This window comes from Petaurus breviceps, unplaced genomic scaffold, assembly GCF_028583685.1.
Source record: "Petaurus breviceps papuanus isolate PSGF00001 unplaced genomic scaffold, PetGlider_PUasm1.0 90849, whole genome shotgun sequence".
In the NCBI taxonomy this organism is placed as follows: Eukaryota; Metazoa; Chordata; class Mammalia; order Diprotodontia; family Petauridae; genus Petaurus; species Petaurus breviceps.
The window spans coordinates 20,227,546-20,254,225 of record NW_027187361.1 but is presented as its reverse complement, the minus strand read 5'-3'; the positions used below and the strand labels follow the sequence as shown (position 1 = coordinate 20,254,225).

At 38.8% G+C, this 26,680-nt stretch overlaps 1 protein-coding gene across 1 annotated transcript in view; it reads left to right on the top strand.

Annotated features, from left to right (window-relative positions):
* The first annotated feature begins 1,768 nt into the window (after positions 1 to 1,768).
* Positions 1,769 to 26,680, top strand: part of GABRG3 (gamma-aminobutyric acid type A receptor subunit gamma3) — an 858,838-nt gene continuing 833,926 nt past the window's right edge. The window contains exons 1-2 of the mRNA XM_069072942.1: positions 1,769 to 2,101; positions 11,711 to 11,859. Of these exons, the coding sequence (XP_068929043.1) occupies positions 2,049 to 2,101; positions 11,711 to 11,859 (202 nt within the window). The 5' untranslated portion in view covers positions 1,769 to 2,048. The remainder of the gene's footprint in view (positions 2,102 to 11,710; positions 11,860 to 26,680) is intronic.

The following is a 26,680-nucleotide window of genomic DNA, read 5'->3' as shown; positions in this document are numbered from 1 at the left end:
TAGAGAACATAGAAAATGTTATAAGAATTATTCTTTTTACCACCAAACTCATTTTTCAGAAATGCTCCCTCCGTTTCTGTATCTCAGTTTCCTTTCTCTTTCCCTCACTAACCTTCCTTTAATATTCATCCCCAAAGGTCGAATGACCCCCTTTCCTGAAATACACATTTATCTTCCTTGTATCTAAGGCACCTCTTTTAGGTTGTCTGCCTAAAACCCATCTTAAAGACATATTGTTGTTGTTGTTTTTTTTAACCTTGGGACCCTTCCAGTCACTTGGGCAAAGGTAGAGAGTTAGTTTTCTATATAGAGTCAATCAGACCTAGGAAGAATTTTGAGAGATGTGTCAGAAATCCCTGCTGCCTCTGCTGTCAGCAAGTCATCACTCTGGGTGCATCCCGAACAAACTGTGTTACTCAGCTTCCTAGAAAAGCAGATATTTGCAAACAGAGAGGAGACAGCTAAATACACTGGGGTGAAAGGGGTAGGTGTGTTAGGAGAGAGAACCTGGTTGATACTCTGTTTTATCATCAAGGTGTGCACAGACAGGTAAAGCAGGCGTTTTACCTAGAGGAGGCAAAGTGGGTGCATTTCGGGATAGTATTCATGAGTAATAATGGCATTTGGAGGACGTGGTAGAGAAAAAAGGGGAGGGGAAGCACAGGAAGACAGACATGGGAGAGATGAAGAAATGTCACCATCTCAGTGACAATGGTCAGAAAAACAAATCCAGTCTGGCTCATCAGCTTTTCAGGAGACATTAAAAGCCCTCCTCGGCGCCCTCTTTTTCTTCCTCGCTGATGCCCAGTTCTCCTCTTCCCCTTCTCGCCCCGCATCAAACTTGAAATGCTGGAGCCATATCTGGACCTCACAGAGTCAACAAGGAGGTTCACTTTAGTGACATTTACAGCCCCCCCCTCCCCCCCCCACTCCTAACCCATGTGCTCAAATCATTCACGACACCGGTGCCCGCCTCAGGGGAAGGGGGGGAGGGCACTATGAATGAGCAGGCGACAAGCACTTCTTTCCAGAATTTCTTGGAGCTGAGAGCTAACTCCATTCCCAGGGTAGCTTAGGATGGTACCAACCTGGTGAACCCGGCTATCGAGGCTGCTGCCTTCTGGTTCTAGGAGACAGACATTATTACTGATTGAATCGTAGTGAGGGAGGTGTCTACATTTTGTTTTGGGAGCGTGGTTTGCAGGAGAGAAGTCTTTTTTTTTTTTATCATTATTAAGTGTGTGTGTGTGTGTGTGTGCATGCGTGAGTGTGTGTGTATGTGTGTGTGCGCGCGCGCGCGTGCCTGTCAGTGTCCTCACTTCTAAAGGCAAGTCCACCGGGCAGCAGTTCCACTCCTTCAGGGAATACCTGTTGGCCCGGGCTCCGAGCCAAGGTGTTACGGAGGACTCGGTTGCGCGTGGGTCGGTGTGGGGCTCCCCTTGCTGATTTTGGAAACTGGTGCCTTGCTGCTGTTAGCCCAGCAGCCACTGCTGCCGTCTTCTCTTCAGCTCCCGCAGTCCCAGCGGCTTCTCCTGCTGCTTGGAGAACAGGTGCTTCCTAGGGGCTGGGTGCCCCAGTTGCCCGACTCCCCGGAGCCTCGGGAATCTGCTTGGGGCTCGGATCTAGGCTCGGGGTTCATGCCCCACGGACAAACAGGAAGGGCTTTGCGTACAATTGACTGACTGTTGGGGTGCAGCAGGGAGGCAAAAGAAGCAGAGGGGGTGGGGGGGCGGGGAGGGTTGGAAGGAAAAGGGCGGAAGACCCAGTAGACCCTTCACACCTGTCAGATCCAAGGAAGCGCTGTCTACACTCGCATTGGGAAAGCTGAGTCCTGGTCTTGTCAAGCAAGGTGAAGAGAGCTGCAGAGAAGAAATAGGGGGTGTGCACAGGCTCCCCGCAACCACGGACTCACTTCCCCTCCTTCCCCCCACTCCGATTGTCACCTCGCTGCTTCTCTCCTTGTCTCCTCACTATCTCTTCGTTCAGGATTATTTTGCCGCAGTTCTCGCACCCAGCTCCATCTACCTGGAAAGCACCGCTTTGTAGCCATGGCCCCTAAGCTGCTGGTGCTCTTCTGTCTCCTCTCCGGGCTCCATGCACGGTAAGCCTGCGCCAGGGGACTCGTTTCGGGCTTTCCAGAGGGGGATCTTTTCCGGGTGCTGGGGATCTAAGGTGAAAGGACGATCCCTAGAAGGAGGGTGTGGAGGGCTTGGGGCAGGAGCTGAGGGTGGAACTAGAGGGAAACACTGGCTGGAATCCCCGGGTCTGCTGTCCCACATCGGGGTTTTTTGCCGGTCTAAATGGTTTTAGGTTTAGCATTTTAAGCTTGCTCGCAGACGGTGCCTGTAAGGGGATCAAATCTCCACTTTGGAAATCAGAAAAATCATTTCACCGCTCCATCACCCCTTTTCCAGCTCAGCACCTGCCTTCCCAAGGGAGTCAGCTACAACCTTGACCCACAATGTTTTGAACTCCTGGATTACTTGACTCTTCCCAAAATGGAAAAGGAATTTAGGGGTTTGGACAGTTCAAGATTAATTGGCAGCAAGTTCTTGGTTTCCCCTCCCAGAGGTCGGAAGGAAAACTCTACTGCTGCCCCCCACCCCCCATTTCTTTCCTGAACCCTGGTCATATCAGTTGCTCTGATTGTATTACCATCCCATGGGGGGGGGGGGGAACTCTTTTCCGATTTGAGTGCCCAAAAAAGGAGAAACAGAATCGAAAGGCAAGCTTTTTTGAGGTGTTTGCCTTACCAGTTGTCTCCAAATACACTCAACACACTTCCCTCAGGCCCCTCAACTCCCTGCTCCCTTTTACCCTATTATAGGAAGGATGTTATTCCATTTGCCAAGGAAGGGATACGGTTTCCAAGTGTGAGAATCTCCTGTGTTTCCTTCATAGAAGTGTGTGCCCTAATCTGACTATTCTAAGAAGCTAACTAAATTAGAAGTGAGTTCTTCCCAATAAACTGGAGAGTAGCAGAAGGGTTAAACTCAAGCTGCAGTAATGTAAACATATTTAGTTATAAAACAGTAAAAAAAAAAAAAGTCGTTTCCACCGCAAGTGGGGTCAGCACGGTGACCCTTTTATGACCTCTGCAAATGTTTTCTTCACTGTGACTTCTGTGAATATCCCTATGCTTAATTATTTGGCTAGAATTCCTGATAGGAGAGCCACCTTTAGGAGATAATTTCAAAGTCAGACACGGAGATACTAGAAGTTCCCTCCCAGAAAATATTTCTGTCTAGCTACCCCTCCACAACATCTATATGTTTAAGTTGTCGCTTTCTGAAATTCTGGAATTTCATTTGGAGAAACACAGTAACTTCTAAAAAGCCCTAAGGGATATTACCTTTTATTGGCATAAGCGGATTCCTATTATTCTTTAATTCTTCTCTATAAAATTTTAACATGTAAGGATTCTAAGATTGTTTAGAAACAAACCCAAAACATCTCAATATGACTAAAGTTGTTCCCTGTTTGTATGTACCATAGAAACCAAGGATTTAGCTTTCCCAAAAGAAAAAAAAATCCCATTTCCCTTTCTTCCCAGAAGTCCAGGTGTAATATCAATTTCATATGCTTTTCCAAAAAAAGGAATATTCAACCAGTGACTCACAGGAAACTTTATCATTGAGACATATGTCTCTTTTCTGTCTTTTCAACTTAAGCCAAGTGATGGCTGTGAAGGAAGGGAAAAATGTCTGAGACTACATCAGCATGTGTTTTTGTGGAGGCAGAGACAGGGAGACAGACAGATATTTGCATGTCATATTTTCAATCCGAGATTCTGAAGTAAAATCTAGTTGGAGAATATATTTAGGGTGATTCTTCTGTGATTCTCCTGTAATTTATGTTGAATGTTGTACTCATGGAACTCATCTTATTGAACATTGCATTTCCCCATGTTTTCCTTGCTCTCCACTCTTTGGAGGTATACAGTACTTATGCACTTTTTTTCAGTAACCAGTCATCTGGTTCTATGAGTTCAGTAATGAGGATATTCCCTCCAGAGAGGATAATCACTATTCACCTATCTTATGGAAATCTTTTCCATGTCTTCCCATAAGTACACCCTTGGGTGTAGGGAGGAGGGAGAGTTCTACTTTGATGAGGCACTTCCTCAATTTCTTTCTACACCTTGAGGAAAAGACTAGAAAATATGGGTTATTATCTCTACTTCCCACTATAAAAACTTTCCTCAACATTTTCTCCACCCATGTATCTGACTTAGATGATGGATTCTATGGGTCTTTCCATATTGCCATGCTTATAAGATACAGTAGTTAAACTGATTACTATAAAATGTACTTTATTACATTTTGTACAGGTTCCTTGGATAAGACCATTGAAATAGAAGTCTTATATGGAACAAAAATTTTCATTTTTGTCTAATTCAAAACTGAGCTTTCAGATGTTTCCATGTCTTTGAGAAAAGCAACCTGTTACCTTGTATATGAGGAAGGGGAGGAGTTTTTCCCAAGGTCTGGTACTTAGGCTTTGTTCTTCTATTTGGTTCTCACGTGTTAGTCTTAGGTTTATGCTTTGCATCATATCAGAATGATTAGCACTTTATGTATTCCTCCTGGAAGTGATTTACACTCTTTTGGGTAGTATAATGCACAGATAAAAGCAGCTGACACTTAAGTTCTCTTTTATAACTGTTATCACTCCAGTCTGCTCCTTTTTCACACTTCCTAGTAGCCACCTCAGAATACTTGTCTCTCCGAGAAATTCCCTGGAAAAGATGCCTGCCATTGTAGCTCTCTACATTCAAACTTTGGCACTGGTGGAAGGGAAGATGGATCCTTGGCATCTTGACATAATGTAACTTGACTATTATAAAGGAAGTAACCACACTCTCAAACACCTTAGTTAGGGTTAAGAAAAGATACGATGATTTGCTTTGGAAGGCTTTAAAAAAAGTTTTTGGAAATGATGCTTCATTATTGTCTGTGATCTGACAGCTGATGTAAGACATTAGCACAAATTCTATGTTAAACAGTCAACTAATGGTGATAGTATATGACTGATTTTCAATCATTTACTTACTTTTAAGACCATAAATTACATAGATGATGTTTAGTAGTCAGTAAGACAAATAATAAAATATAATTGAAGAATGTACCTAACCTACTTGACTGTAACTAATAGGTTACTTAATTTCCTTATTTTACTACACACCTATGGTCACCAACACCCATCCTTTGACATTTCTGGCAAAAGTTGACTAGAGCAAGACTGTAAGATTAAATCCTAGGAGTACATATCAAGACCAATTTTCTCCCCTGTTCCTGGCAAAACCCAACCTGAAAAAGCTGGTAACTGCATCACAGACATGCCTTCCGAGGAACACATCCTCTTTACCTATATTTCATCCTCTAGTTTCTTTCTCCCATCAACCTCAGTCTCTCCCCAAGGGGGGAGTGGTTCCTTTGGCTTTGGATTGAATAGTCCTAAACCTTACCTTCTTTAGAATGCAACTGTCATGGGTAACTGGGACAGGAGAGAAACATCCCTGGCTCATTTTGTGGCAGGAAAATCGAGTACACAGACTGCCATCAGGTTGAGCTGTGTAGATTCAATGACAATTCAGCAATGTCATATGATAATTGTATATGTGATTGTGGGTTTGGCAGGAAAGCTTTATTCTTGCTTCCTTTCTACACTGCTTCAATCTCTTTGTCCTTTCCCAACACACGCACACACACACACACACACACACACACACAAGCAAACATAGACACTTAGAAAATGATTCGCCAAAGTTTTCTGAAAACATAATCTTTTTCCTCACCAGCAGAGGGAGAATTAGGCTTACTATAATAGGACTATCTGAGTAGAACTTTTAAGAGACTAAAACCATATCTATATAATTTTTAAAAAGGCAGAATAGAATATGTAACTATATGCCCTATTAATCCATATAGAGCTGACCAAAGAGATAGATAAAAACAAATTTGCTTTGACTAACGTGGATGACACACAGATGAGACATGAGAAGGGGTAGGGGTGGGGCGAACAGAACTCCCATTCTTCCAAGCCAATCATCTGAAAAATGTTCTTGTCCTGTGGTGCAATGGAAAGAGACTTGAATCTGAAGCAAGGGACTCTGGACATAAACCTCACCTCAAATTCTGATTCTTACTAAATGAGGTTGACTGAGCCACCTAACCACCCCGGACATTAGTTTCCTCATTCATAACATAAGGGTATTGGATTAGAATCAGGGGTGGGGAACCTGCAGACTTGCATGTGATCTTCGGGGTCCTCAGGACCAGACTTTTGACTGAGTCCAAGATTTGTTTTGTGAAGTTTGTATTCGGTCAAAGGGCTGCACCTGAGGACTTAGAGGGCGACATGTGGCTTCTAGGCTGCCGGTTCCTCACCCCTGGGTTAGATAGTCCTATGGGCCTGTAGTCTTTCAGGATCTTCTAAGTTCTTCAGAGATTACTTGGTTAATGATACCCCAAAACACTATACTTAGCCCAACCACTACACCATGTACTCTGTGGATTTCTATGAGGCATTTAAATTAATATCCCTAAAATAGGGAAAATTTTCATTGTAAAGGTGGAGCATACTTATGAATGTAATACTATTGCTTAAAAATGTAGAAAAGTTGCATAAATCATTTAGTACAATAGTCAACTTTAAATTGTGTTCCCTATTTGAATAGTATATATTTTGTGTCTTATACATGGGCTTCTTTTTTTTCAGTTCTTGGCCAAATTCCTCAAACCATCCATCAAATATTTGCCATACTATTATCATGAGGTCAAGGAATCAAAACTTGTTTTCAATATCCACCTAAGTAAGCTTAAATTAAGAAAATGATTTTCCTTCAAAAATACAATATGTTAGAATAGCATATATTGTATTTTTTAAATGTTTTATTAACTTCTGATTTACATCTTTCGTTTCCGCCAGATTTTGAGTTACAAATTTTCTCCCTATTTTTCCCCTACCCACTGCCCCAAAATAGCAGTCCCACAAGATATCCACTCCTCCAATATGCTCTCTCCCATATTTTCTCCCATAGCCCTTTCTAATTTTCCAGTGGATCTCTTTGCCTCAGTGCCTGTATATCTTATTTCCCAATGACATGTAAGATGGTATTAATAATAGTATATATATATATATATATAAATACACACACACATATATATATATACATGTGTTGTATATATATTTGAATATTTGATTTTAAAACTTTCAAATAAAGATTCATTCCCTTCCTTCCTTGTCACCCACCTTTACTGGGAAGATACTCAGTTCAGTATAGGTTCAATGTGTGGCTAATTCAAAACAATAACATAGTAGATATATTATAAAAGACTGACTATATTTCCCTCCCTCCTATCCCATCTGCCAATTGTTCTATTCTCTACTTTGATCCCATCTATTTTGAAAAGTGAGTACTTCCAACTTCCCTCCCCCCAGCCTGCCCTCCCTTCTATCATCCCCCCTCTCATCCCCTTTCCCCCTATTCTCCTGGAGGGTGAGATACCCTATTTAGTGTGTATTTCACTCCCTCCTCAAGCCAAATTCAATGGGAATAAGGTTGACCCATTCCCTTTTGCCTTCCTGTTCTTCCCCTCCATTGTAACCATTTTCCCTTGCCTCTTCTGTATGAGATAGTTTACCCCAATCTGTCTCTCCCCATCTCCTCTCATTATATTCCTCTCTTCCCTCTTAATTTCACCTTTGAAGTATCATTCCTTTCTTTGAAATTGGCCCTGTGCCCTCTATCTATGTATACCTGTAAACATATACACACATTCACATATGTATTCATATGCCCATATACCCTCATATATAGACAAATATATATATATATATTTCTAATCCCTTGAACTACTGAGAAAAGTTTCATCAGTTACAATTGTTGTTTTTCCACGTTAATAGTTCAACTTTGATAAGTTCCTTATGATTTCTTTTCCCAGGTTACCTTCTCATGCTTCTCTTGCTTCTTGTATCTGAATGTCAAATTTTCTATTCAACTCTGGTTTTTTCAGCAAGAATGCTTGAAAGTCCTCTATTCCACTGAATGACCATATTTTCCCCTGACACATGATACTCAGTTTTGCTGGGTAGGTGATTCTTGGTTTTAATCCCAGCTCCTTTGACCTCTGGAATATCATATTCCAAGCCCTTCAATCCCTCAGTGTAGAAGCTGCCAGATCCTGGGTTATCCTGATTGTTTTTCCACTATATTCAAATTGTTTCTTCCTGGCTTATTGTAATATTCTCTCCTTAATCTGGGAATTCTGGAACCTGGCTAAAATATACCTAGGGGTTTTCTTTTTGGGATCTTTTTCAGGAGGTGATCGGTGGATTCTTTCATCCTCTATTTTGCCCTCTGGTACTAAAACAGGGCAGTTTTCTTTGAGAACTTCCTGGATGATGATTTCTAGGTTCTTACTTTGGTCATGGCTTTCAGGCACTCCAATAATTTTTTAATTATCTCTCCTTAATCTATTTTCCAGGTCAGCGGTTTTTCCCATGAGATATTTTACATTGCCTTCTATTCTTTCATTTGTTTGGCTCTCTTTAACAGCTTCTTGATTTCTCATGAAGTCATTAGCTTCCATTTGCTCCAATCTAATTCTGAAGCAATGATTCTCCTCAGTGAGCTTTTGAGATTCTTTTTCTATCTGGCAAATTTGACTTTTTAAGGCTTTCTTCTCCTCATTGACTTTTTGAGCCTCCTTTGCCATTTGAGTCAGTCTGTTTTTTAAGGTATTATTTTCCTCAGTCAGGCTGTTGACTCTCATTTCATAATTTTCTTGCATTGTTCTCATTTCTCTTCCCAATTTTTCTTCCACATCTCTTATCTGCTTCTTAAGGTCCTCTATGGCCTGTAATCAGCTTGTATTTTCCTTTGAAGCTTTTGGTGCAGGAGTTCTGACTTCACTGTTTTCCTCCTGTTCCATGCTTTGCTCCTTTTTGTCCACAAAATAGGAATGTAATGTTGGATTATTCTGTCTGCTTTGTTTCATTTGCCCAGTCATGTCGCTCCTCAGTCACTTGACCCCTGGGCTTTTTGCCACAGTAGGACTCTGCCACCAGACAGGGGAGCTTTCATCCCCAACGCTGGCCTTTTCTCAGCTGCTGGAGGTTTTGGGTGCCCTCTCTGAGGTCTCCACACCCTCTGGCAAGCTGGACACACACCCCAGGACCTCCACCCTAGACTGCAATGTAGATCCAAGCAGGTTAAAGCAAGAGCGATTTCCCCTCAGACTGGTGCTTGGTCACCCTACTCTGCAGGCCAGGAGCTGAAGCCGCCACGTGGCACTGGCAGGCTGTGCCGGTCTCAGGGGCTTCTTACCTCAGGGGGTGAAAGCCACGCACTCCCACTTACTGGTCCCAAAGTCCAGACTGCACTGGCCTCTCACCTTGTCCTTAGCATCTATGTGTTGATAAATCTGGAAATGGCCACAGCTGCTGCTGACCTGGAGTCCCTCTGGTTGGCGGCTGGTCAGGCCCGCCCTGGGGCTAAAGCCTGGGACTGGGCTGGGCTCCCAGAATGCTGCGCTGGATTCCTGCCGGGCTGTTCTCAGCGGGAGGTTAGCTTCTCTGTGTCATTATGTGGGTTCTGCAGCTCCAAGGTTTGTTTAGAGTCCCCTTTTTACATGGATTGGGGAGGGTGGAAGCCGGAGCCGCGGGAGGGTCGTGCTTCTACTCAGCCATCTTGGCTCCGCCCCCCTACAATCCATATATTATATTTTTAAAGCAAAATCAAAGGAACATGAAGTTTTAGCTCCATGTTTGTATACATCTAAACATATATCTATATAGATATACATGTGTATACTTATATGCACTTATGTATAATCTCATGGTATGACTTTTCCATGACTTTTCCCCACATTGTGTGACTCTATAGATATGGATAATTCAGTTGATTGTAATTGTACTTATTAGCATGTATCCATCAAGAACAATCATGGGCTAATGTGAAAATAGGTTTAATGAGAATGTATATGTAGAAACTGTCAAATTGCATGCCATCTTGGGGAGGGGAAAAGGGAGGGAGGTGGAGACAATTTAAAACTCAAAAGCTTATGGAAGTAAATGTTGAAAATGAAAAAAAATAATTTATTAATCAATTAATTAATGAATGAAAAAAAACAGTTATGTGAATATATATCTTGAGGTAAGGGAGCTATGAAGTCTTCTGTAGAAGAAGTCTAAAAAAAAAACACATCAGACAAGTATAACTCAAGACAAATCCACCTGAGCCCCTCCTATTATTTTTAATGCCATATTGTGTAAGGATAACACACACACACACACACACACACACTCACAAACACACTTGTAGGTGCTGGGAAGGAAAAAAAAATCAGCTCCAAGTAAGTAATACTTATTTTTTCTACCTATTTGTATCATGCTAAATGGACATCCATTTGAAAACACCCATTTTAAGATGACAGCAAAATCTACTCTTTTTAAAGCCCTACATTATTACATTTTTAACATACTAGCACTCAGAAAATAAGTTGTTTACTATGAGATTATTTTCCTTATATACTTGGGTTCCTTCAACCTCTAAGAAGCCTTTTGTGGCTCTCCCCCTTCCCGTTGTCAGTGATCTATGCCCCCTTCACATTTTCTTGTATTTGGTTCGGTGTATATGTTGAATCTCATACTAACTTTTGCTTCTGAGAAATTAAACTCCTATTAATAAGTAGGGACTATCTTATTTTTGTCTTTGTATCAACATTGTCTAGCCCAGGGCCTTCCACATAATAATCAATTAATGATCAAGGCTGAATTGAATTAGAATGAATATGTTTCCAGCTGCTTCACAGTACTAACCTATATAGCACAATGTACTCTGGAAGTCTATTGGAGTCTTCTTTTGAGGATATATTCATTTATTAATGGACCCAAATGATCAAAATGTATTAAAATTATTAAATTTTTAATATCCTTATCAGGCTGCTGTGCAAGAGATGAATCAGTTTGTGTGTTGGAAGGGCCAAGTAATGCTGCAGGAAGATTTTCACCTACCCAAGAACTCTATTACAAGTTAGCTAGTATGAGGAAGACTGGAAGGGGAAAAAAATGTGGATCCTATAACAAAGTATATATGCATAAATTCTCTGATTTCAGTTGCAGGGAGAAGTAATGGAGTGAAACTGTTTACCCAATTATTTTCAAATGGTAAAGCCTGAGCAGACTATTCTTAGCTTTAACAATAAATGTTGTCTTTGGGGGAAGAGCAATGAAAATTGAAGCTGAGAAACCCTGCAAAATACTCCTAGAAATGGTTATTCCTCCAGAGCTCACTTGAGTCAGATTGAATTCTCAAATTTGTTTTGGCTTTCAAAATGTGGTACAGAAAAATAACGGTGGTCAGTAATCCTAAAATGTTATATAGGCTGGCTGTTTTAGGGGTCATCTTTAGACCATGATTTCTCCAGTAGTTCTGTTTTGCTTAGGTGCTTATTATTTGCATATAATAATTCACCCAAAAGAGACAGAAATATCATGGGCAGTCCCATTCTTCCCATCTCTCCTGTGAGGTCTTCCATCCCCCTTTGACTGGAGAGCAGCAGCAGATGGAATTAGTGGTACCCATGATTCTCTTTTCTCATTTCTTCTACCTAAACCTACAAATAGCTAAGGCTAGAAAATGTAAGACCTATCAAAAGGGAAACAGATATATTCCATCTAAATGCCTCTTAAATTTTCATTACAGGTCCAGAAAGATTGAAGATGATGAATATGAAGATCTATCTTATAACCAAAAGTGGGTCCTGGCTCCAAAAACTCAAGACACCGATGTGACTCTTATACTCAACAAGTTACTAAGAGAATACGACAAAAAGCTGAGGCCAGATATTGGACGTGAGTAGCTGTTATTTGCTATTCAAATAGAACAGGACAACATAAGTAGGGAGTCTCAGACAAAATTCTAAGAAACATTTCCAAATATAGTTTCTAATATGGATTGAGTTGATTTGGTCACATGATACAGCTTTTTTTTAAGAATAAAATTTTTTAATGTGTTTTGCTTTTATAATTTCCCCAATATCCCTCTTCTTCTCCTTTCAGAGAAGCCTCCCTCACAGCAAAAACTTTTTTTAAAAAATTCAAATAAGGAAAAAAAAAGACATCAGCAGGACTGATATATCATCAGAAAAGTCTATTATATGTAATATTCCACACCTTTGGACCTCTCACTTCGGAAATGAATTGGAGGAAGGTGGCTTCCCTTATCTATTGTTTTTTGAGCAATGTATATATATTTAGAATTTCAAGATATTGAAATTTGTTTTATTTTGTTATGGTTTCCATTTGCATTGTTACAGTCATTCTTTACATTCTTTTTTTGGCTCTGCTTACTTCATTTTGAATTAGTTCATGTAAATCTTATGGTACACCTTTTCAACTGTAGATAGGGTAGCATGCATAAGGGAAGGTCTTCAACATCTTCACTCCTGATAAACAGTACATAAGAATGGTAGGGAGTCAGCACCCAAACCATGTCTTTCCTGTCCTTGGCTTATCATGTTCTACTTGATATTGGTCTGTGTAGCACTTCTAACGTTACAAGCTAGTCCAAGGGTGGTATGTATAGGGACAGGAATACACGTTAGGCTACTTGCTGGATGGAGCAGTAGAAAGAATTAAATAGAAAAGTGATTTCTAGTTGTGTCTCTCATCAATAATTTGCATAACTTTGTTTAAATTATTGGACTTTTTTGTGTTTCGGTTTCCTTATGTGCAAAATGGGATGCTTAGATTAGATATTTCCTAAGTTGTCTTCCAGCCTGTTACATTTGTTACCTTTACCTGTTACTATGAGTACCTACCCTCAGAATTATTGCAAGCATTAAATGAAATAAATTGCTTTGCAACACTTAAAATGCTTTATATTGTGATATATATTGTGCTTTGTGATGATAAGGTTGATAGTGATGATGGTGATGATGAAGATAATTTAGTCAGAAACAACTCTACTTTTGTATGAGGACAGTGAATCCATACAGAGTCTGGTGGAATGTTTAGAGTTGGATTAGATATTGGAGATGCTACGGTCATCTACTTTATGCTGGACCATCAGCAGCCTTCTTGACTTCTGTCTTGTCACTGGAAATCAATGACTCTGGAACAAAGAGTGAGGCTGATGACTTTGTGCAGCTCTGCCTCACGTAAATCACAAGTAAGTCAAGACATCACCTCATGATGTCACTGGTCCTCTTCTGAAATGAAGGACAGAGAAACAAACAAAGAATTTGCCCATTGTTAGTTCTGATAAAAGGGCAGCTAGATGGTGTCCTGGATAAAGCACCAGAACTGGATTCGGGGAGACCTGAATGAAAATTGAGCCTCAGACACTAGTTGTGTGACTACAAGCTGGAGAAGAAGATGACAAACTGCCCCAGGATCTTTGCCACAAAAACCCCAAGTAAAGTGCTGGACACTACTGAGATGATTAAACAGCAACACCAACAGCATTGATGAAGCAAGGTGGAAAGAATTTTCTTATGGTTTATATCAAGTTGAGCAACCTTTCTTCATTTCTGTGGAAGGAAGTAGATTAGGACATGGACTAAAGATGGAGAAGATGGGATTCAGGTGAAATTTACAAAGGAATTCCTTTAAGGGTTATAACAGTGGGGAATGTCAGAAATCTTCTCTAGAATTTATTTTTAAGCAGTAGATAGCTATTGATTTGGAATGGTTTAGTAATCCTTTCCAGAGGCAATGGAAGATATTTTTATGATTCCCTTTTTTATGATTCCCTTCCAAACCTTGTTCCACAAAATGTTTTTCTTAATGAGTTAAAAATGGAAAGGATTTCCTGGATAATACAAGGTCAAATAGTCTTTTGCCTCTATTCTGTTGATGTTCTAGGTAAACAATTATTATGACATGATTTATCTGGATTATTTGTCCTAATGCTCCATTTCTCTTTGTTGTTATACTCCATAAGCCTACTATCGAGGACTGACATTGATATTTTGGAAGTGAGGCAAATTCCATGACATATGCAAAATAAACACACAAAAAATGAAAGTCATGTTTCTCTCAAATATAAACAATAAACAAATATATATATATATATATATATACTATAAAGTTGTATAATTAGGCTTACTTTTCAGTGATTATTGGACTCTTTTTCTTATAGTCTTACCACATATATATGTATACACACACACACACACACACACACACACACACACACACACACACACACATATATATATATATATACACACCCATTCTTGGCTGGCAGAGTGAAGTGATTGAAGTCTATTATGACTTTGGTGCCAATGACTCATATGTCTGCTTAATTTACATTAAGAGCAGTCATTGACCCTTCCAGGATGTGGCTATAAGCCATATTCATTCAGGATTAAAGAGTCAATAGCATAGTGAATTGCTTTATTAGAAAAAGATGCTACTTTTCCTCATTATTTTTGTCATGTGATAAGGACTTAGAGGTTAAGATCCATCTTCCTTTTTTAAGAGTGTTTCAAACCTAACCCAGCTTGTCTTTGGTGATGGTCTTCTACACCACACTTTAGAAAATGTGGCAGTATGACTCAATCAAAGAAAGTTGCTCTCCTTTTTAGTGACAATTCCCATAGTTCCTAGGATCACAGGGTCATAGATATGAAGGTGGAAGGTACCATAGAGATGATCTAGTATATCCCTCCTTATTTTACACATTAGGCAACAGTCCCAGAGAAGTTGAGTGACTTTCGCTAGTTACAAAGGTAGTAAGAGACAGAGCTGGGCCTTGAAGGTAGTCCCTTGGCATCCAAACCCAGAAGTCTTCCTGATTTATAAGGTCTTATAATCTTAATGACCACAGGGGTGACTGGTTGGTGCAGTAGATAGAAAGCTAGGCCTAAAGTCAGGAAGACTCCTCTTTCTTATTTCAAATTCAGCCTCAGACAAGGAAATGGCAAACCAGTCCAATATCCTTGCTAAGAAAATCCCAAAAGGTGTCATGTAGAGTTGGACAGGAATGAAAAATCATTAAACATAATCATCATCATCATCTTCTTCTTCATCATCATCATCATCATTGTCTTCATCATCATCATGACTGTAAAGGTGCCTTATCTAAATTTCCATCCTCAGAAATATGTGACCCAGATAAATCCACTGAAATTCAAAAGAGAAACATAAAATGTCATATTACCTTTGTTGTAAACACTAAGTAGAATGAAATGGAAAACTCATTTATGGTGTGCAGGGGTAATGTATTCATATGACTTCCACTAATGAGTTTTCATACTATGAATTGTGATCATAATATTTATGAAGTACTGGATATTTCCCACTTTTCATCTATTCTCAAATAACTTCTCCATTATGTATATATCTGTTTTAGTGTAAAGTTTTTAACTATCCATCATCCTAAATAATACTTCAGATGTGTCCTTTACCATTTCAGGGTTATATAGACTATCATCTATCTTGGAAAGAGATCTTGTCATGTGTGCTGAATGAGGCTAGAGAAGGACAAAAGCTTCTAATAGAGAATTTCAGAACTAAGCAAAATTAAAAATTTTTTTCTTCTTCCAGGGTTTTAAGAAATATGAATACATTTCCTAGAAATATACACATGGCCTGCATAGAATTTGTTCTTAAGACGTGGTGTTTCTAAAAAGCATCCTCAAAATATTATAAAACAGTTTCCTAGTATAACACTATAAATCCCTCTGGCAAGGTTGTATAGGTTAATTAACCATTTGTGACATCATCCTTTTAGTTCTAAGCAATTACCTCCTAATTCCCATAATTTGTTTTGCCTAATATGTTTTCATTAAAAAATTAACAATTTCAGGTGAAGTGTGCCTATAAAACATAAATATGTGTATTTCTTTCTCTGAGCAATCAATTGTCAAGAAAATCATGATTGAGCTAAAATCAAAGGTTAGTCTAGACATTTGAAGAAGAAATACTGTGTTGAAGCACAGGGCCTAGAGTCAGAAAGAAGAGTTTAAATATGAATCCAGATCCTTACTAGCTCAATGACCCTGGGCAGTCACTTTATCTCTGTTTGCCTTTGGTTCCTCAACTGTATAATGAGAAGAATGAAAGCATCTACATTTCATGGTTATTGTGAGGTAAAATAAGATAAAAATTGTAAGGTTCTTACCTAAATGCCTGGCATAGTAATCACTATAAAGTTAGTTGTTACTGTTCGTGTTATTTAGCATCAAAACAGCTCCTTGTTTTATTTAATTCAACAAATTAAATATATAACTACATTTTTCATATACTATATGAGTGTTTCAGAAACAAACAGTCATTAAAGAGTATGATTTTTTCTCCCCTGTTCTTAGGTCCAGAGGTCCCTGGGTAATAGGTACTTAGTCTTGATTTACTATAGTACCCATATCCGCATTAATAAATTCAACAGAATTCAGTTTAATTCAAAGAGCATGGATTAAGTATTTAGTATGTTCAAAGCATTTGGGGCACAAAGAAAAAGAACATAATCTTAATATCATAACTTTATTCTTTAAAGGCATCTAGTCCAATTGCCTTATCTTGTAACTCCAGAGAGATTGTGACTTTGCCAAGTTCACACACATGACAACTTACAGAACTGGAATTTGAACTCGTTTTCTATCTCAAAATTTGCCCTTTCTCCCATTGTACTACCCCTATATTCAAGGAAATTAAATCTAAATAGAAAGATTAAACATTCACACTGTTACAAGGATATGAGGCAGGATGCAATGAGCAAAATAGAGGGATGTCAACAAAATGTTATGGTAAGTAAATGCAAATCCAGCCTCTACCACTAACTGCATGACCTTGGGTAATTTACTTAATCTCTATGTGTCTGAGTTTCCATAACTACAATATGAAATTGAATTAAATGACCTGTAGGGGACCTACCAGTCATGATGCTCTCATATTATGAGTGAGAAAAGATAACATTAAGAGGATTGGTATAATGACTCTGTGAAGTTGGAAGATTTGAACCTCAAAGGATTCTCTGGGCCTCAGTTCCCTAATCTTTACAATTAAGGAGTTGGGCTAAATGACCACTAAAAGTCCTCTCAAGCTCTCCATTTGTGATCCTATGATCTGATGATTTCAGTGAATGGAGATGGAGAGGGAATATTTTCTCTTTGTATTAATTTTCCCTATATTCTCTGTATAATGATATCTGTACATAACTTCATTAGTAGAGTTATGAGTGCCTTGAAGGTAGGAACTGCTATGCTTTTGTCTTCTCGTGCCAATACTTGACACAGTGCCTGACATGTGGATAAACAAATAGTTGGACAGAAGATGACTTTTAGAAAGATAAACAGGAAAGGGGGCAAGGTTAAGATTAGGAAACAGCTAGTAGTCCATTTTACCTAGAACATTAGGAGGGCAAGGTGAAAAGAGTGAAATGAATCTGGAAAGGGAGGTTGCTACTCGATTATTGAAGACCTTGTTTCTTAACATAAGGGGTTTATATTTTATCTGATAAGCAATTTTCTTCCCCATTAAAAAGAAGAATCCATCATAAGAAATTATTTCACATAAGTTATCTGATTCTCTTCTGTGTCGCTTAGAAATTATATTCATGTTTTCATGCATTCCCCATAGAAGAAATATTCTATGCGTATATTTAGCAGGTAAAGAATGATTAGACACCATTCCAGAGGCCCTGTACAAAACAAAGGAACAAAGGAGAACCAACCTACTTCTGAATATTCTGTGATTCCATAAAGGGCAGTGGTGACTGCTGGCTCCCTACCATGGTATTGGTTATGCTGTTTTGGGTGATTGCACAAGTCTGCAAAAGAAGGAATGAGAAGGCATTTATGAAGTGGCTAATATATGCAAAGCACTCTGCTAAGTTCTGGGGAGCAAAATAGTTCCTGATCTCGAGGAGGTCAAATGCCCATAGGAAGTTTCATCTGCAAGTCAGTTGGAAAAATCTACTTAGGGTACAGTGACAAAACCAATGGGAAATCATCACTTCAAAGTCATTTCCACTGATAAAATCCTACGAGTTTATTTTTGTTCAATCTTGGGATGCTTTTAAAGGACTTATTGGTACAGACTTTCTTTTCCAATTTTTCAGGAGTTGTGGCTGCATCACTTATAGAAACAATCGCCAGGGGACATCTCCATAGGGGTTGCCTCCCAGGGTGATGGTTTTAAAGACATTTCTTGAAGGAGGATCCTTGAACTGGGGAGTGCTATTATACTCAGGGTTCTTGGGCTTACTTGCTCATTAGTGCCTGCTGCTAAGCACTTTTTGTCAATAATGGTGAGAAAGCTGTTTTGGGGTGGTGGGTAGGGGTAAGACAGGGAGAACATTTTTAACTCAAAATTTTGTGGAAATGAATGATATAAACTAAAAATAAACTCGAAATTTAATTAAGGGAAAAAAAAACATTAGCAAGACCCAGTCCCACCCTCTCTATTGAAATGATCCTTAAGATGTATGTGATACTCCCTAAGAGGTGCCCCTCAGAATTGTATAATGATTATAATCACAATTACAAACTAGCATTTATATAGTGAAAAAATAGGGGGCAAGTGGGAGACCTTTCCCACAGTGACTTCCCTCAGTGATGACTATAGGGCCACACTAGAAGCAGGACTGGTGGTCATTAGGAATGCTACTCTCAAGGATTTGGGGAGTAGACATCTAGCCTACCTCCATCAAGAGATAAGGGGAGGTGGTGATGGCGATTTGACTCTTCTGGCACATGCCTCCTTCTGTCTCTCCCCTGGGGTGCCTTGCTGCTTCAGGACCCTGTATTGCCTGCCCTTTAAGTAGCAGGAGGTCAGATATTGGGGATGGCTGGTCATTTTCCATATAAGTCACTTCCCCATGATGAAAAAAAAAATCCATGTTCTATGAAATTAAAAGAATTATTGAATATTACTTATGTCTTCTTGTATTAGAATAGAATTGACTTTATAAACTCTGAGGAATCTTATCAATAGTTTCTATATCTTCTAGAATTTACACATTTGTCCATGTAGAGTGCATGCATAATACATGTTTGATGAATTGAAAGCAAAAAAGACAAAACCAGGAGCCCTAAAATATGATTTTTAGGACTAGCCTTTATTCTGAGCTATTTTACATCTTAGGTTAAAAGGTGGTATAGTATATAAGCACAGAGGGAGATTATTAGAATTGCTGCTACATACATTCTTAAATCCTCCTCATTATCTTTCTTCTGCCAGAAAAGAGGTGGAAACCTTTCAGCGATTTCCAATCTGGGTCCATATAGTTAAACTAAAGCTAAGAACAAATACACAGTGAAAATGATCATTATAGGCAGAGATGGTCTGAGCTAAAACTGTGAAGTACAAGTTCATTTAGGCTCATTTCCCTGACCTCCCCTTCTCTACAGTTTTGGTGCCTTTCTCACTGGTATCTAGTATCCAAATACTGCTTATTGCTTGTTCAGGCACTTCCATGTACCAGATCGCCTAACTTGAACCATTTTCCCCTGTGCTATTACCATCCTTCTGGACCATTTCTTATTCTCCCAGGACTCTCCTTTTGGCCTTCTTAGATAACAGATACCTACATGAAGAACTGAAATCTCTGCTCAAGTGTTTGTGAATAATAATAAATATATATATATATATATATATATATATATATACACGAAGTCTCTGCTAGCTCTAAAGCTATAAAACTGAAATATTTTTTTTTCCATTCAAGGAAGGATCTGTTTTTTCTTTTTGCCCCATCCCTCCCAAAATATTAGAGATAAGATCACAGACAGAGAACTAGAAGGGATCTCAAATGTCACCAGTTCATCTCCCATATTTCATAGTTGAAGAAATGATAATAAATGACTTGCCCAGGGTCACACAGATAGTAAGTCAGAGACAAACTTTGAGTCCAGGTCTCCTGACTCAGGAAGTAAAGCTCCATCCCATTGTACCATTCTTTCTCCTTGCCTTTCTCCAAAAGAAGGGGTCACTAAGGAGTTATGTTTGTGAGTTTAAGTACCCCCAAAATCATGCTGATTAGATAATCTACTTACGTTCTGTATGTTCATAGGAGAACATAAGGGCAGCTAGGTGGCAAGCTGGGCCTGGAGTCAGGAAGACTCATATTCCTGAGTTCAAATCCACTCAGACATTTCCTATCAATGTGACCCTGGGCAAGTCACTTCACCCTATTTGCCTTAGTTGCTCATCTGTAAAATGAGCTGGAGAAGGAAATGGCAAACCATTCCAGTATCTTTGCCAAGACAACTCCAAATGGGGTCATGAAGAGTCAGACATGACTGAAATGACTGAACAACAAAGCAGTACACATAGGAATACTGGTCCAGATAATGGAAACCAATATGACTACTTCAGTACAAACCACATTTCATATTTTCCTTAAATATGAAATAATCTGGATAATTGTCTGAAATTTTGACTTCTCTTTTCTTATGTAGATCCAGCTTCAAAATTAGAGTTCACAATACATTCAGGTGATTTTTGTGGCCTGTCAATTAATTGTGTATCCCTAAAATAATTCAAATATATTCAGTAGACTATCAGAATAGATGTAGGAGGAGAGGAAACAGACATCTTAACTGTTCTACTTGAAAAAAAAAAGCTATTACCGTGGAGTTAGTTAGCTGATTTTCTTACAAAGTTAATTCAAGTGCATAAGTAAGGCAGAGAAGCAATCTTGTGCACAAATTATACCTGTCATATCTATGAGAGACTAATTATGTACCTGAAGGACCCCATGTTAAGACACATTGCCTTGGCTGAATATACCTTGGCAAGATGAGCTTGCTCTCAAGATCTCTCATCATTTTAGGTAACAAAGCCTTTTGGTGTTTGTCACAGATGTTTGCTCTGGAAAGTAACAGAACTTTTTGCTCTAGAGTTGAGTTTAGTATAAGTTCCATTAAGGGCTATCTTCAAACCCATCCAAGTGGAATTAATTCTTTGAGAATGCAAAAGTACCTCATTTTAAAACAGGTTCACCTATGAAAAATCTCTCATAAGACTTCATTGTATTTTTTTCCATTATTATTTTGAAAAACCTGATCTATAGTCCTGAAAGCATAGACATTCAAAATGTACTTTAAAACCATCTGTTGTAGATATTAACCTCTGATTACAAATAGATGTGCAGATCTGATACTTATTGACTGCATTTGACATTTGAAATTATGGCACAGTAAAATGAGATATTATTTCCTTCCATAGTTGTTGAATGCTTCTCCCCCACACCCAAGCAAAAAGCTGATTAATATCTCTCAATTTCTAAATTTATTCCTATTTCTCTACTAGATTTCTATCATATAGCATCCTATATTTTGGGGATGTTTCTACTTTAGACATATGAGTAATCCCCATTGCTTTATTAGGGTTATCAGTAGACAATGTCTCTTTCATCTGATGTGATGGATTTATTAATTTTTTATCAATACTCTATTTATTTTCATTATCTTCTCTCATCAAATTATAAGCTCCTTGAATGTAGGAACCCTTTCTTTTTTTGTATCTCCAGTGCTTAGCACAATGCCTGGCACATATTATGAGCTTAATCAATATTTATAGATTATTGACTATCCTAAAGTACCTAAAAGAGACTTTTCAAGCACATTCTTCAATACACATGTAGTTTCCAATGTACTAAGCCATTATTCATTTTATTGACTCTCTTTCGAGGACTGCTATGTAAAATCTTAGCCAAATATGACCACATATAGCATTATGGTCTGGTTGAACTTGTTGAGTATTTTTTCTAAGCATTAAATGATAATACCAGACTAGCAACAATTTCTGATCAGTGTCTCTGTAACAAATTTTTCCCTTTCCATTCTTGTTTTTCCTACTCCAGGGATATTTTTCTACCTCTTAAATAACAAGAGGAAAGGGAAAGGAGATCTATTTGTGAATGACGTGGGCCTTAGGCCTTACTGCTCAGGGTACCAGTTTTCAGCTTTGAATTTGTTTAGGGTTCTTTATCTTTAGGCTCCAGGCTACCTACATTAAATAATACCTAAATCCCCCTTATCACAGAACCTCACCCCAAGGACCCAAGAATATTGGTTTTATTCTGGGCCTTACTATGTTGGCTCCCTGAGTTGAGATGTCACACCCAAATTCCAATTACCTGGAAATGGAAGCTGTAACATAACAGAAAGAGCAATGGGTTTTGAGTCAGAAGAACAGAATTCTAATCTTTACTTTCCTTTTATTAAACTATATGACCTTATTTAACCTTCTTCTGAAGATGATATTTTGAAAGGTTTGAAAAATGAAGGCAATAATACTTGTACTGCCCACCTGACAGAGTTATTGCAAGGAATATACTTTCCAATGGCTTATATGAGCATGAAGTATTGTTATTACCTGGCTCTGCTTCTTCTGCTTTTACTGTGTCTGTATTCTTATCTCAGTACTCCTACCTACTTTTCTAATTCCCTTCAGTCTCCTCTCTCTGCATATTCCAGATGACAAATGTTTTTTCTTTGATTTTTTGTGTGTATAATATAATATGAGCACATTTATACATATGTGTACTTGTATATGAACACACATGTAACACAATACAGTATATAGCTTTGTGCATGTTTATATGCATACACACATATATACATATTTTATGTATATTTATATTAAGTAATACTACAAAGTAAAGCATTTAAATTTATACACAAAAGAAATCTGCCTAGTTTAAGACTGGGAAACTCAAGTTTCCTAATCTAAATCTTAGCCAAAATTCCTCATACCTACTCTTAGAAGCATCTGGGTAGCTCAGTGGATAGTTGTGATCCTTGAGTCAGAAAGAACTGCGTTCAAATCTGATCTCGTACATTAGCTGTGTGACCCTGGACAAGTCACTTAATCTCTGTTTGCCTTAATCCTCTAGAAAAGGAAATGACAGACTACTCCAGTCTCTTTGCCTATGGACAAACATTGGAGTGCTATAGTCCATGGGATCATGAAGAGTTGGACAGTACAACATGTTGTTTAAAAGTCCTTGATTTTAAAATTATATTTTAGTTGCAAGCTAGCCAGTTCAGTGGATAGAGCCTGGGGCCTGGAGTCAGGAAAACCTGTGTTCACATCCAGCCTCAGACACTTACTAGCTGTGTGACCTTGGGCAAATTATATAATCTCCATTGGATAAAAAATGGCAAACCACTCCAGTGTCTCTGAGAAGAAAACCCCATGGACAGTATGACCTATGGGGTCCTCAAGAGTTGTACATGACTGAATGACTGAACAACCAGCAGAGGCCCACTGTGGGAGAGAGTCTTCTTCATACTGATATCTCTATACAATGAGGGTCTCTCCTGTGTCTCCAAAAGACAATGCAATCCTCCAGAACACACTTCACTGGTACATTTTGGTATTTGCCCACCTGGTAATACTGATTCATGTGCCCCATATTCAGATTGTTGTCACAACCAATCAGGAAGCCTCCTGATTGTGCAATGGGTCTGAGGTGCTCCAGCCACATTAGTGATAACTACCAAAACATCATTTTCTCTGATCAAGAGATGCACAAGGAAATGCTAAGGCTTAAGGGGAGGCTAGGATTACTATGACCTCACACATAGTATAATTCAAACGGCCACATGTGTAACCTCTAAATTTCCAAAAATACTATAGACCTTTACAAGTTATCCAAGTCTTTTTTTTTTTTTTTGCTTTTTGGAGGGGCCATTGGAGGGGTTACATGACTTGCCCAAGTTCATGCAGCTAGTAAGTGTTAAGTGTCTGAGGTCAAATTTGAACTGCTGACTCCAGGGAAGTGCTCTATTCACTGTGCCACCTAGCCACCCCCAGTAATCATTCTTAACTTCTTATGGAGGTAATTGTTCACTGTCACTGGAATAGACAGGAGGATGATTTTGTTTCTTTTCTTTTATGCTTTTTTTTTGGAGGGCAATTGGGGTTAAGTGACTTTCCCAAATTCACATGGCTAGTAAGTGTTTCAAGTGTCTGAGGTCAGATTTGAACTCAGGTCTTACTGACTCCAGGGCCGGTGCTCCTTGCCACCCCCTGTTTTGGCTACTTTTCTATGCATATATTTATATAGAAAAGATCACCTGGAAGAAAGTTATTGTATAAAAAATTTCCCTACTAATCCTTGTCATGTTTACTCTATTATTTTGAGCAAGTAATAGATACAACCACAAAGTCTTTTCAAGTATCTTTACATGTGAATGAATAAAAAAAAAACCACCCTGGGAATAAATGCAGTGTGGTTTAATGGAAAGGGTAGTGAATTTTATGTTTGAGGGCTGGGTTTAAATCCAGTCTTTTGCTTACTCCTTAGGGGACCTGCGATAAGCTGTTTCATCTCTTGCTATCAGTTTTTCATCTACAATGAGGAAGGAATAGAGTTGGAATAGGGGACCCATAATGCTCCTTTGAACTTGCATTTCCATGTCCAGTGGAGACAGGTATTTTCATTCCATGAAATAAACATTCTACCCAGGAAAAGGTTATTGAGTGCATCCTATATTGTTTCCCTTGAATGAAATCCAAAGATGCGTAAGGCAAGGTCCTGACCTCATGGAATGTAGAGAGACAGAATCATGTATATAAATAAATGGTCTACAAACTACGAAGTAAATGCACTGGTGCAGCTAGGCGGAGCAGTGGATAGTATGCTGTACCTGGAGTCAGGAAGACTCATTTTCCTGAGTTCAAATCAGGCTTCAGGCACTTACTAGCTGTGTGACCATATTCAAGTCAATTAACCCTGTTTGCCTCAGTTCCTCATCTATAAAATGTTCTGCAGAAGGAAATGGAAAACCATTCCAGGATTCTTGCCAGAGAAACCCAAAAGGGATCACAAAGAGTTGGGCACATCTGAAACAACTGAACAGCAACAAGAATAAATAAAAGAGATATACATAATGAAGTAGCAGTTTTCAAAGGAAGAAGGGCTGATGTCCAATAGGGAAATGAAATTTGGAATAAAGTGGCAGGAATGAGGATAACAAAGGCTCAATGGAATTGATAGCATTTTTACTCTGCCCAAAAAATAGGTAAGATTAGTTTTACAATTCTGTCAAATGACTCATTTAAAAACCGCCCTTAAAATTAAATAGAAATAATCCAACTCCAGCAAAAGAGTCGAAAAGGGAAATAATCAGCAATAAATATAGATTGGAGACAAGCACTGAAAATTTAGCATAAATGCTTGCACTCATGGAAGCCAGGGTAAGGAGGGCTTAAAATAAACATGAATAGCACAAACATCAAATTCCATGTAAAGATGAGTTGCAAATCCAGAATATTTGCTTGGATATCTTGGTAAACTATAGTCATTACTCTAGAAATGGAAACATAACCTTATTCCAATTCTTACAATATGAAAATGAGATAATTCTTTCTGGTGACTACTATAAAAAAGAGAAGAAATCTATTGCTTGATGACAGAGAGCTAGTCAAAAGTGGAATCAGTGGTACAAGTGGTCCACATTCTGCTATGTTTCCACTTTTCCTGGTTGGCACACATGCACAATCTCTATAAATAAAACTACTTGATCTAGCTGTTTTGTTTAATTCTCAAATTGCTTGCCTAGGCATTGGATTTTGGCAGCTGTTTCCAAAAGCAGAGAGAGGAAATGAAAGTAGAATGGAATGGTGGCATTATACATGTACCCTCTCCCATAAAATTTTCCCCCTTTTTTGATAAGGGGAAGAGAAAAAAGGAAGACTGAAGAAACAGAATACTATTATAATATGTGAATCCTGTAGTATCACCTATTTCCTTGGTACTTGGAAAATACTGTAAGTTAAAATCTAAATGTGACTATGACTAAGAAGTCAAATCACTTAAAAGGGTTAATCCAACCAAAGTCAAGCTTTAGTTAGGTGTGACATTTCTGCCATTGTCTTCCCTATGCCATTTCTCTCCTCTCCCAAAGTTACTTCCACTGACAGTATAGGATGGGTGAATATAGAATTCTTTCTAAAGGTAATGGTTCTGATTTTTTCAACATTATCATGCCCAAAATGGTGTCAAATGGTTCTGATATCAATGGGATTTAGCCATTAACATGGGATTTAGCCATTAACAAAACTCCATCAGAAGTAAAAAAAATAACCTAAATCTGAGGGTGGACACAGGCAAAATTTTGAAGTAGTCAATTAGTTTTGGAGGACTCTTCATTTTTACTATTAGTCCATCCTAGATATTCGTGGCAGGGCTTTGAGGAGAGCCAAAAACAGAGACAGAGAGAGACAGAGACAGAGACAGAGAGAGAGAGAGAGACAGACAGAGAGAGAGAGAGAGAGAGAGAGAGAGAGAGAGAGAGAGAGAGAGAGAGAGAGAGAGAGAGAGAGAGAGAGAGAGAGAGAGAGAGAGAGAGAGAGAGAGAGACAGAGAGAGAGAGAGAGACAGAGAGAGAGAGAGAGAGAGAGAGAGAGAGACAGAGAGAGAGAGAGAGAGAGAGACAGAGAGAGAGAGAGAGAGAGAGAGAGAGAGAGAGAGAGAGAGAGAGAGAGAGAGAGAGAGAGAGAGAGAGAGAGAGAGAGAGAGAGAGAGAGAGAGAGAGAGAGAGAGAGAGACAGAGAGAGAGAGAGAGAGAGAGACAGAGAGAGAGAGAGAGAGAGAGAGAGAGAGAGAGAGAGAGACAGAGAGAGAGAGAGAGAGACAGAGAGAGAGAGAGAGAGACAGAGAGAGAGAGAGACAGAGAGAGAGAGACAGAGAGACAGAGAGAGAGAGAGACAGAGA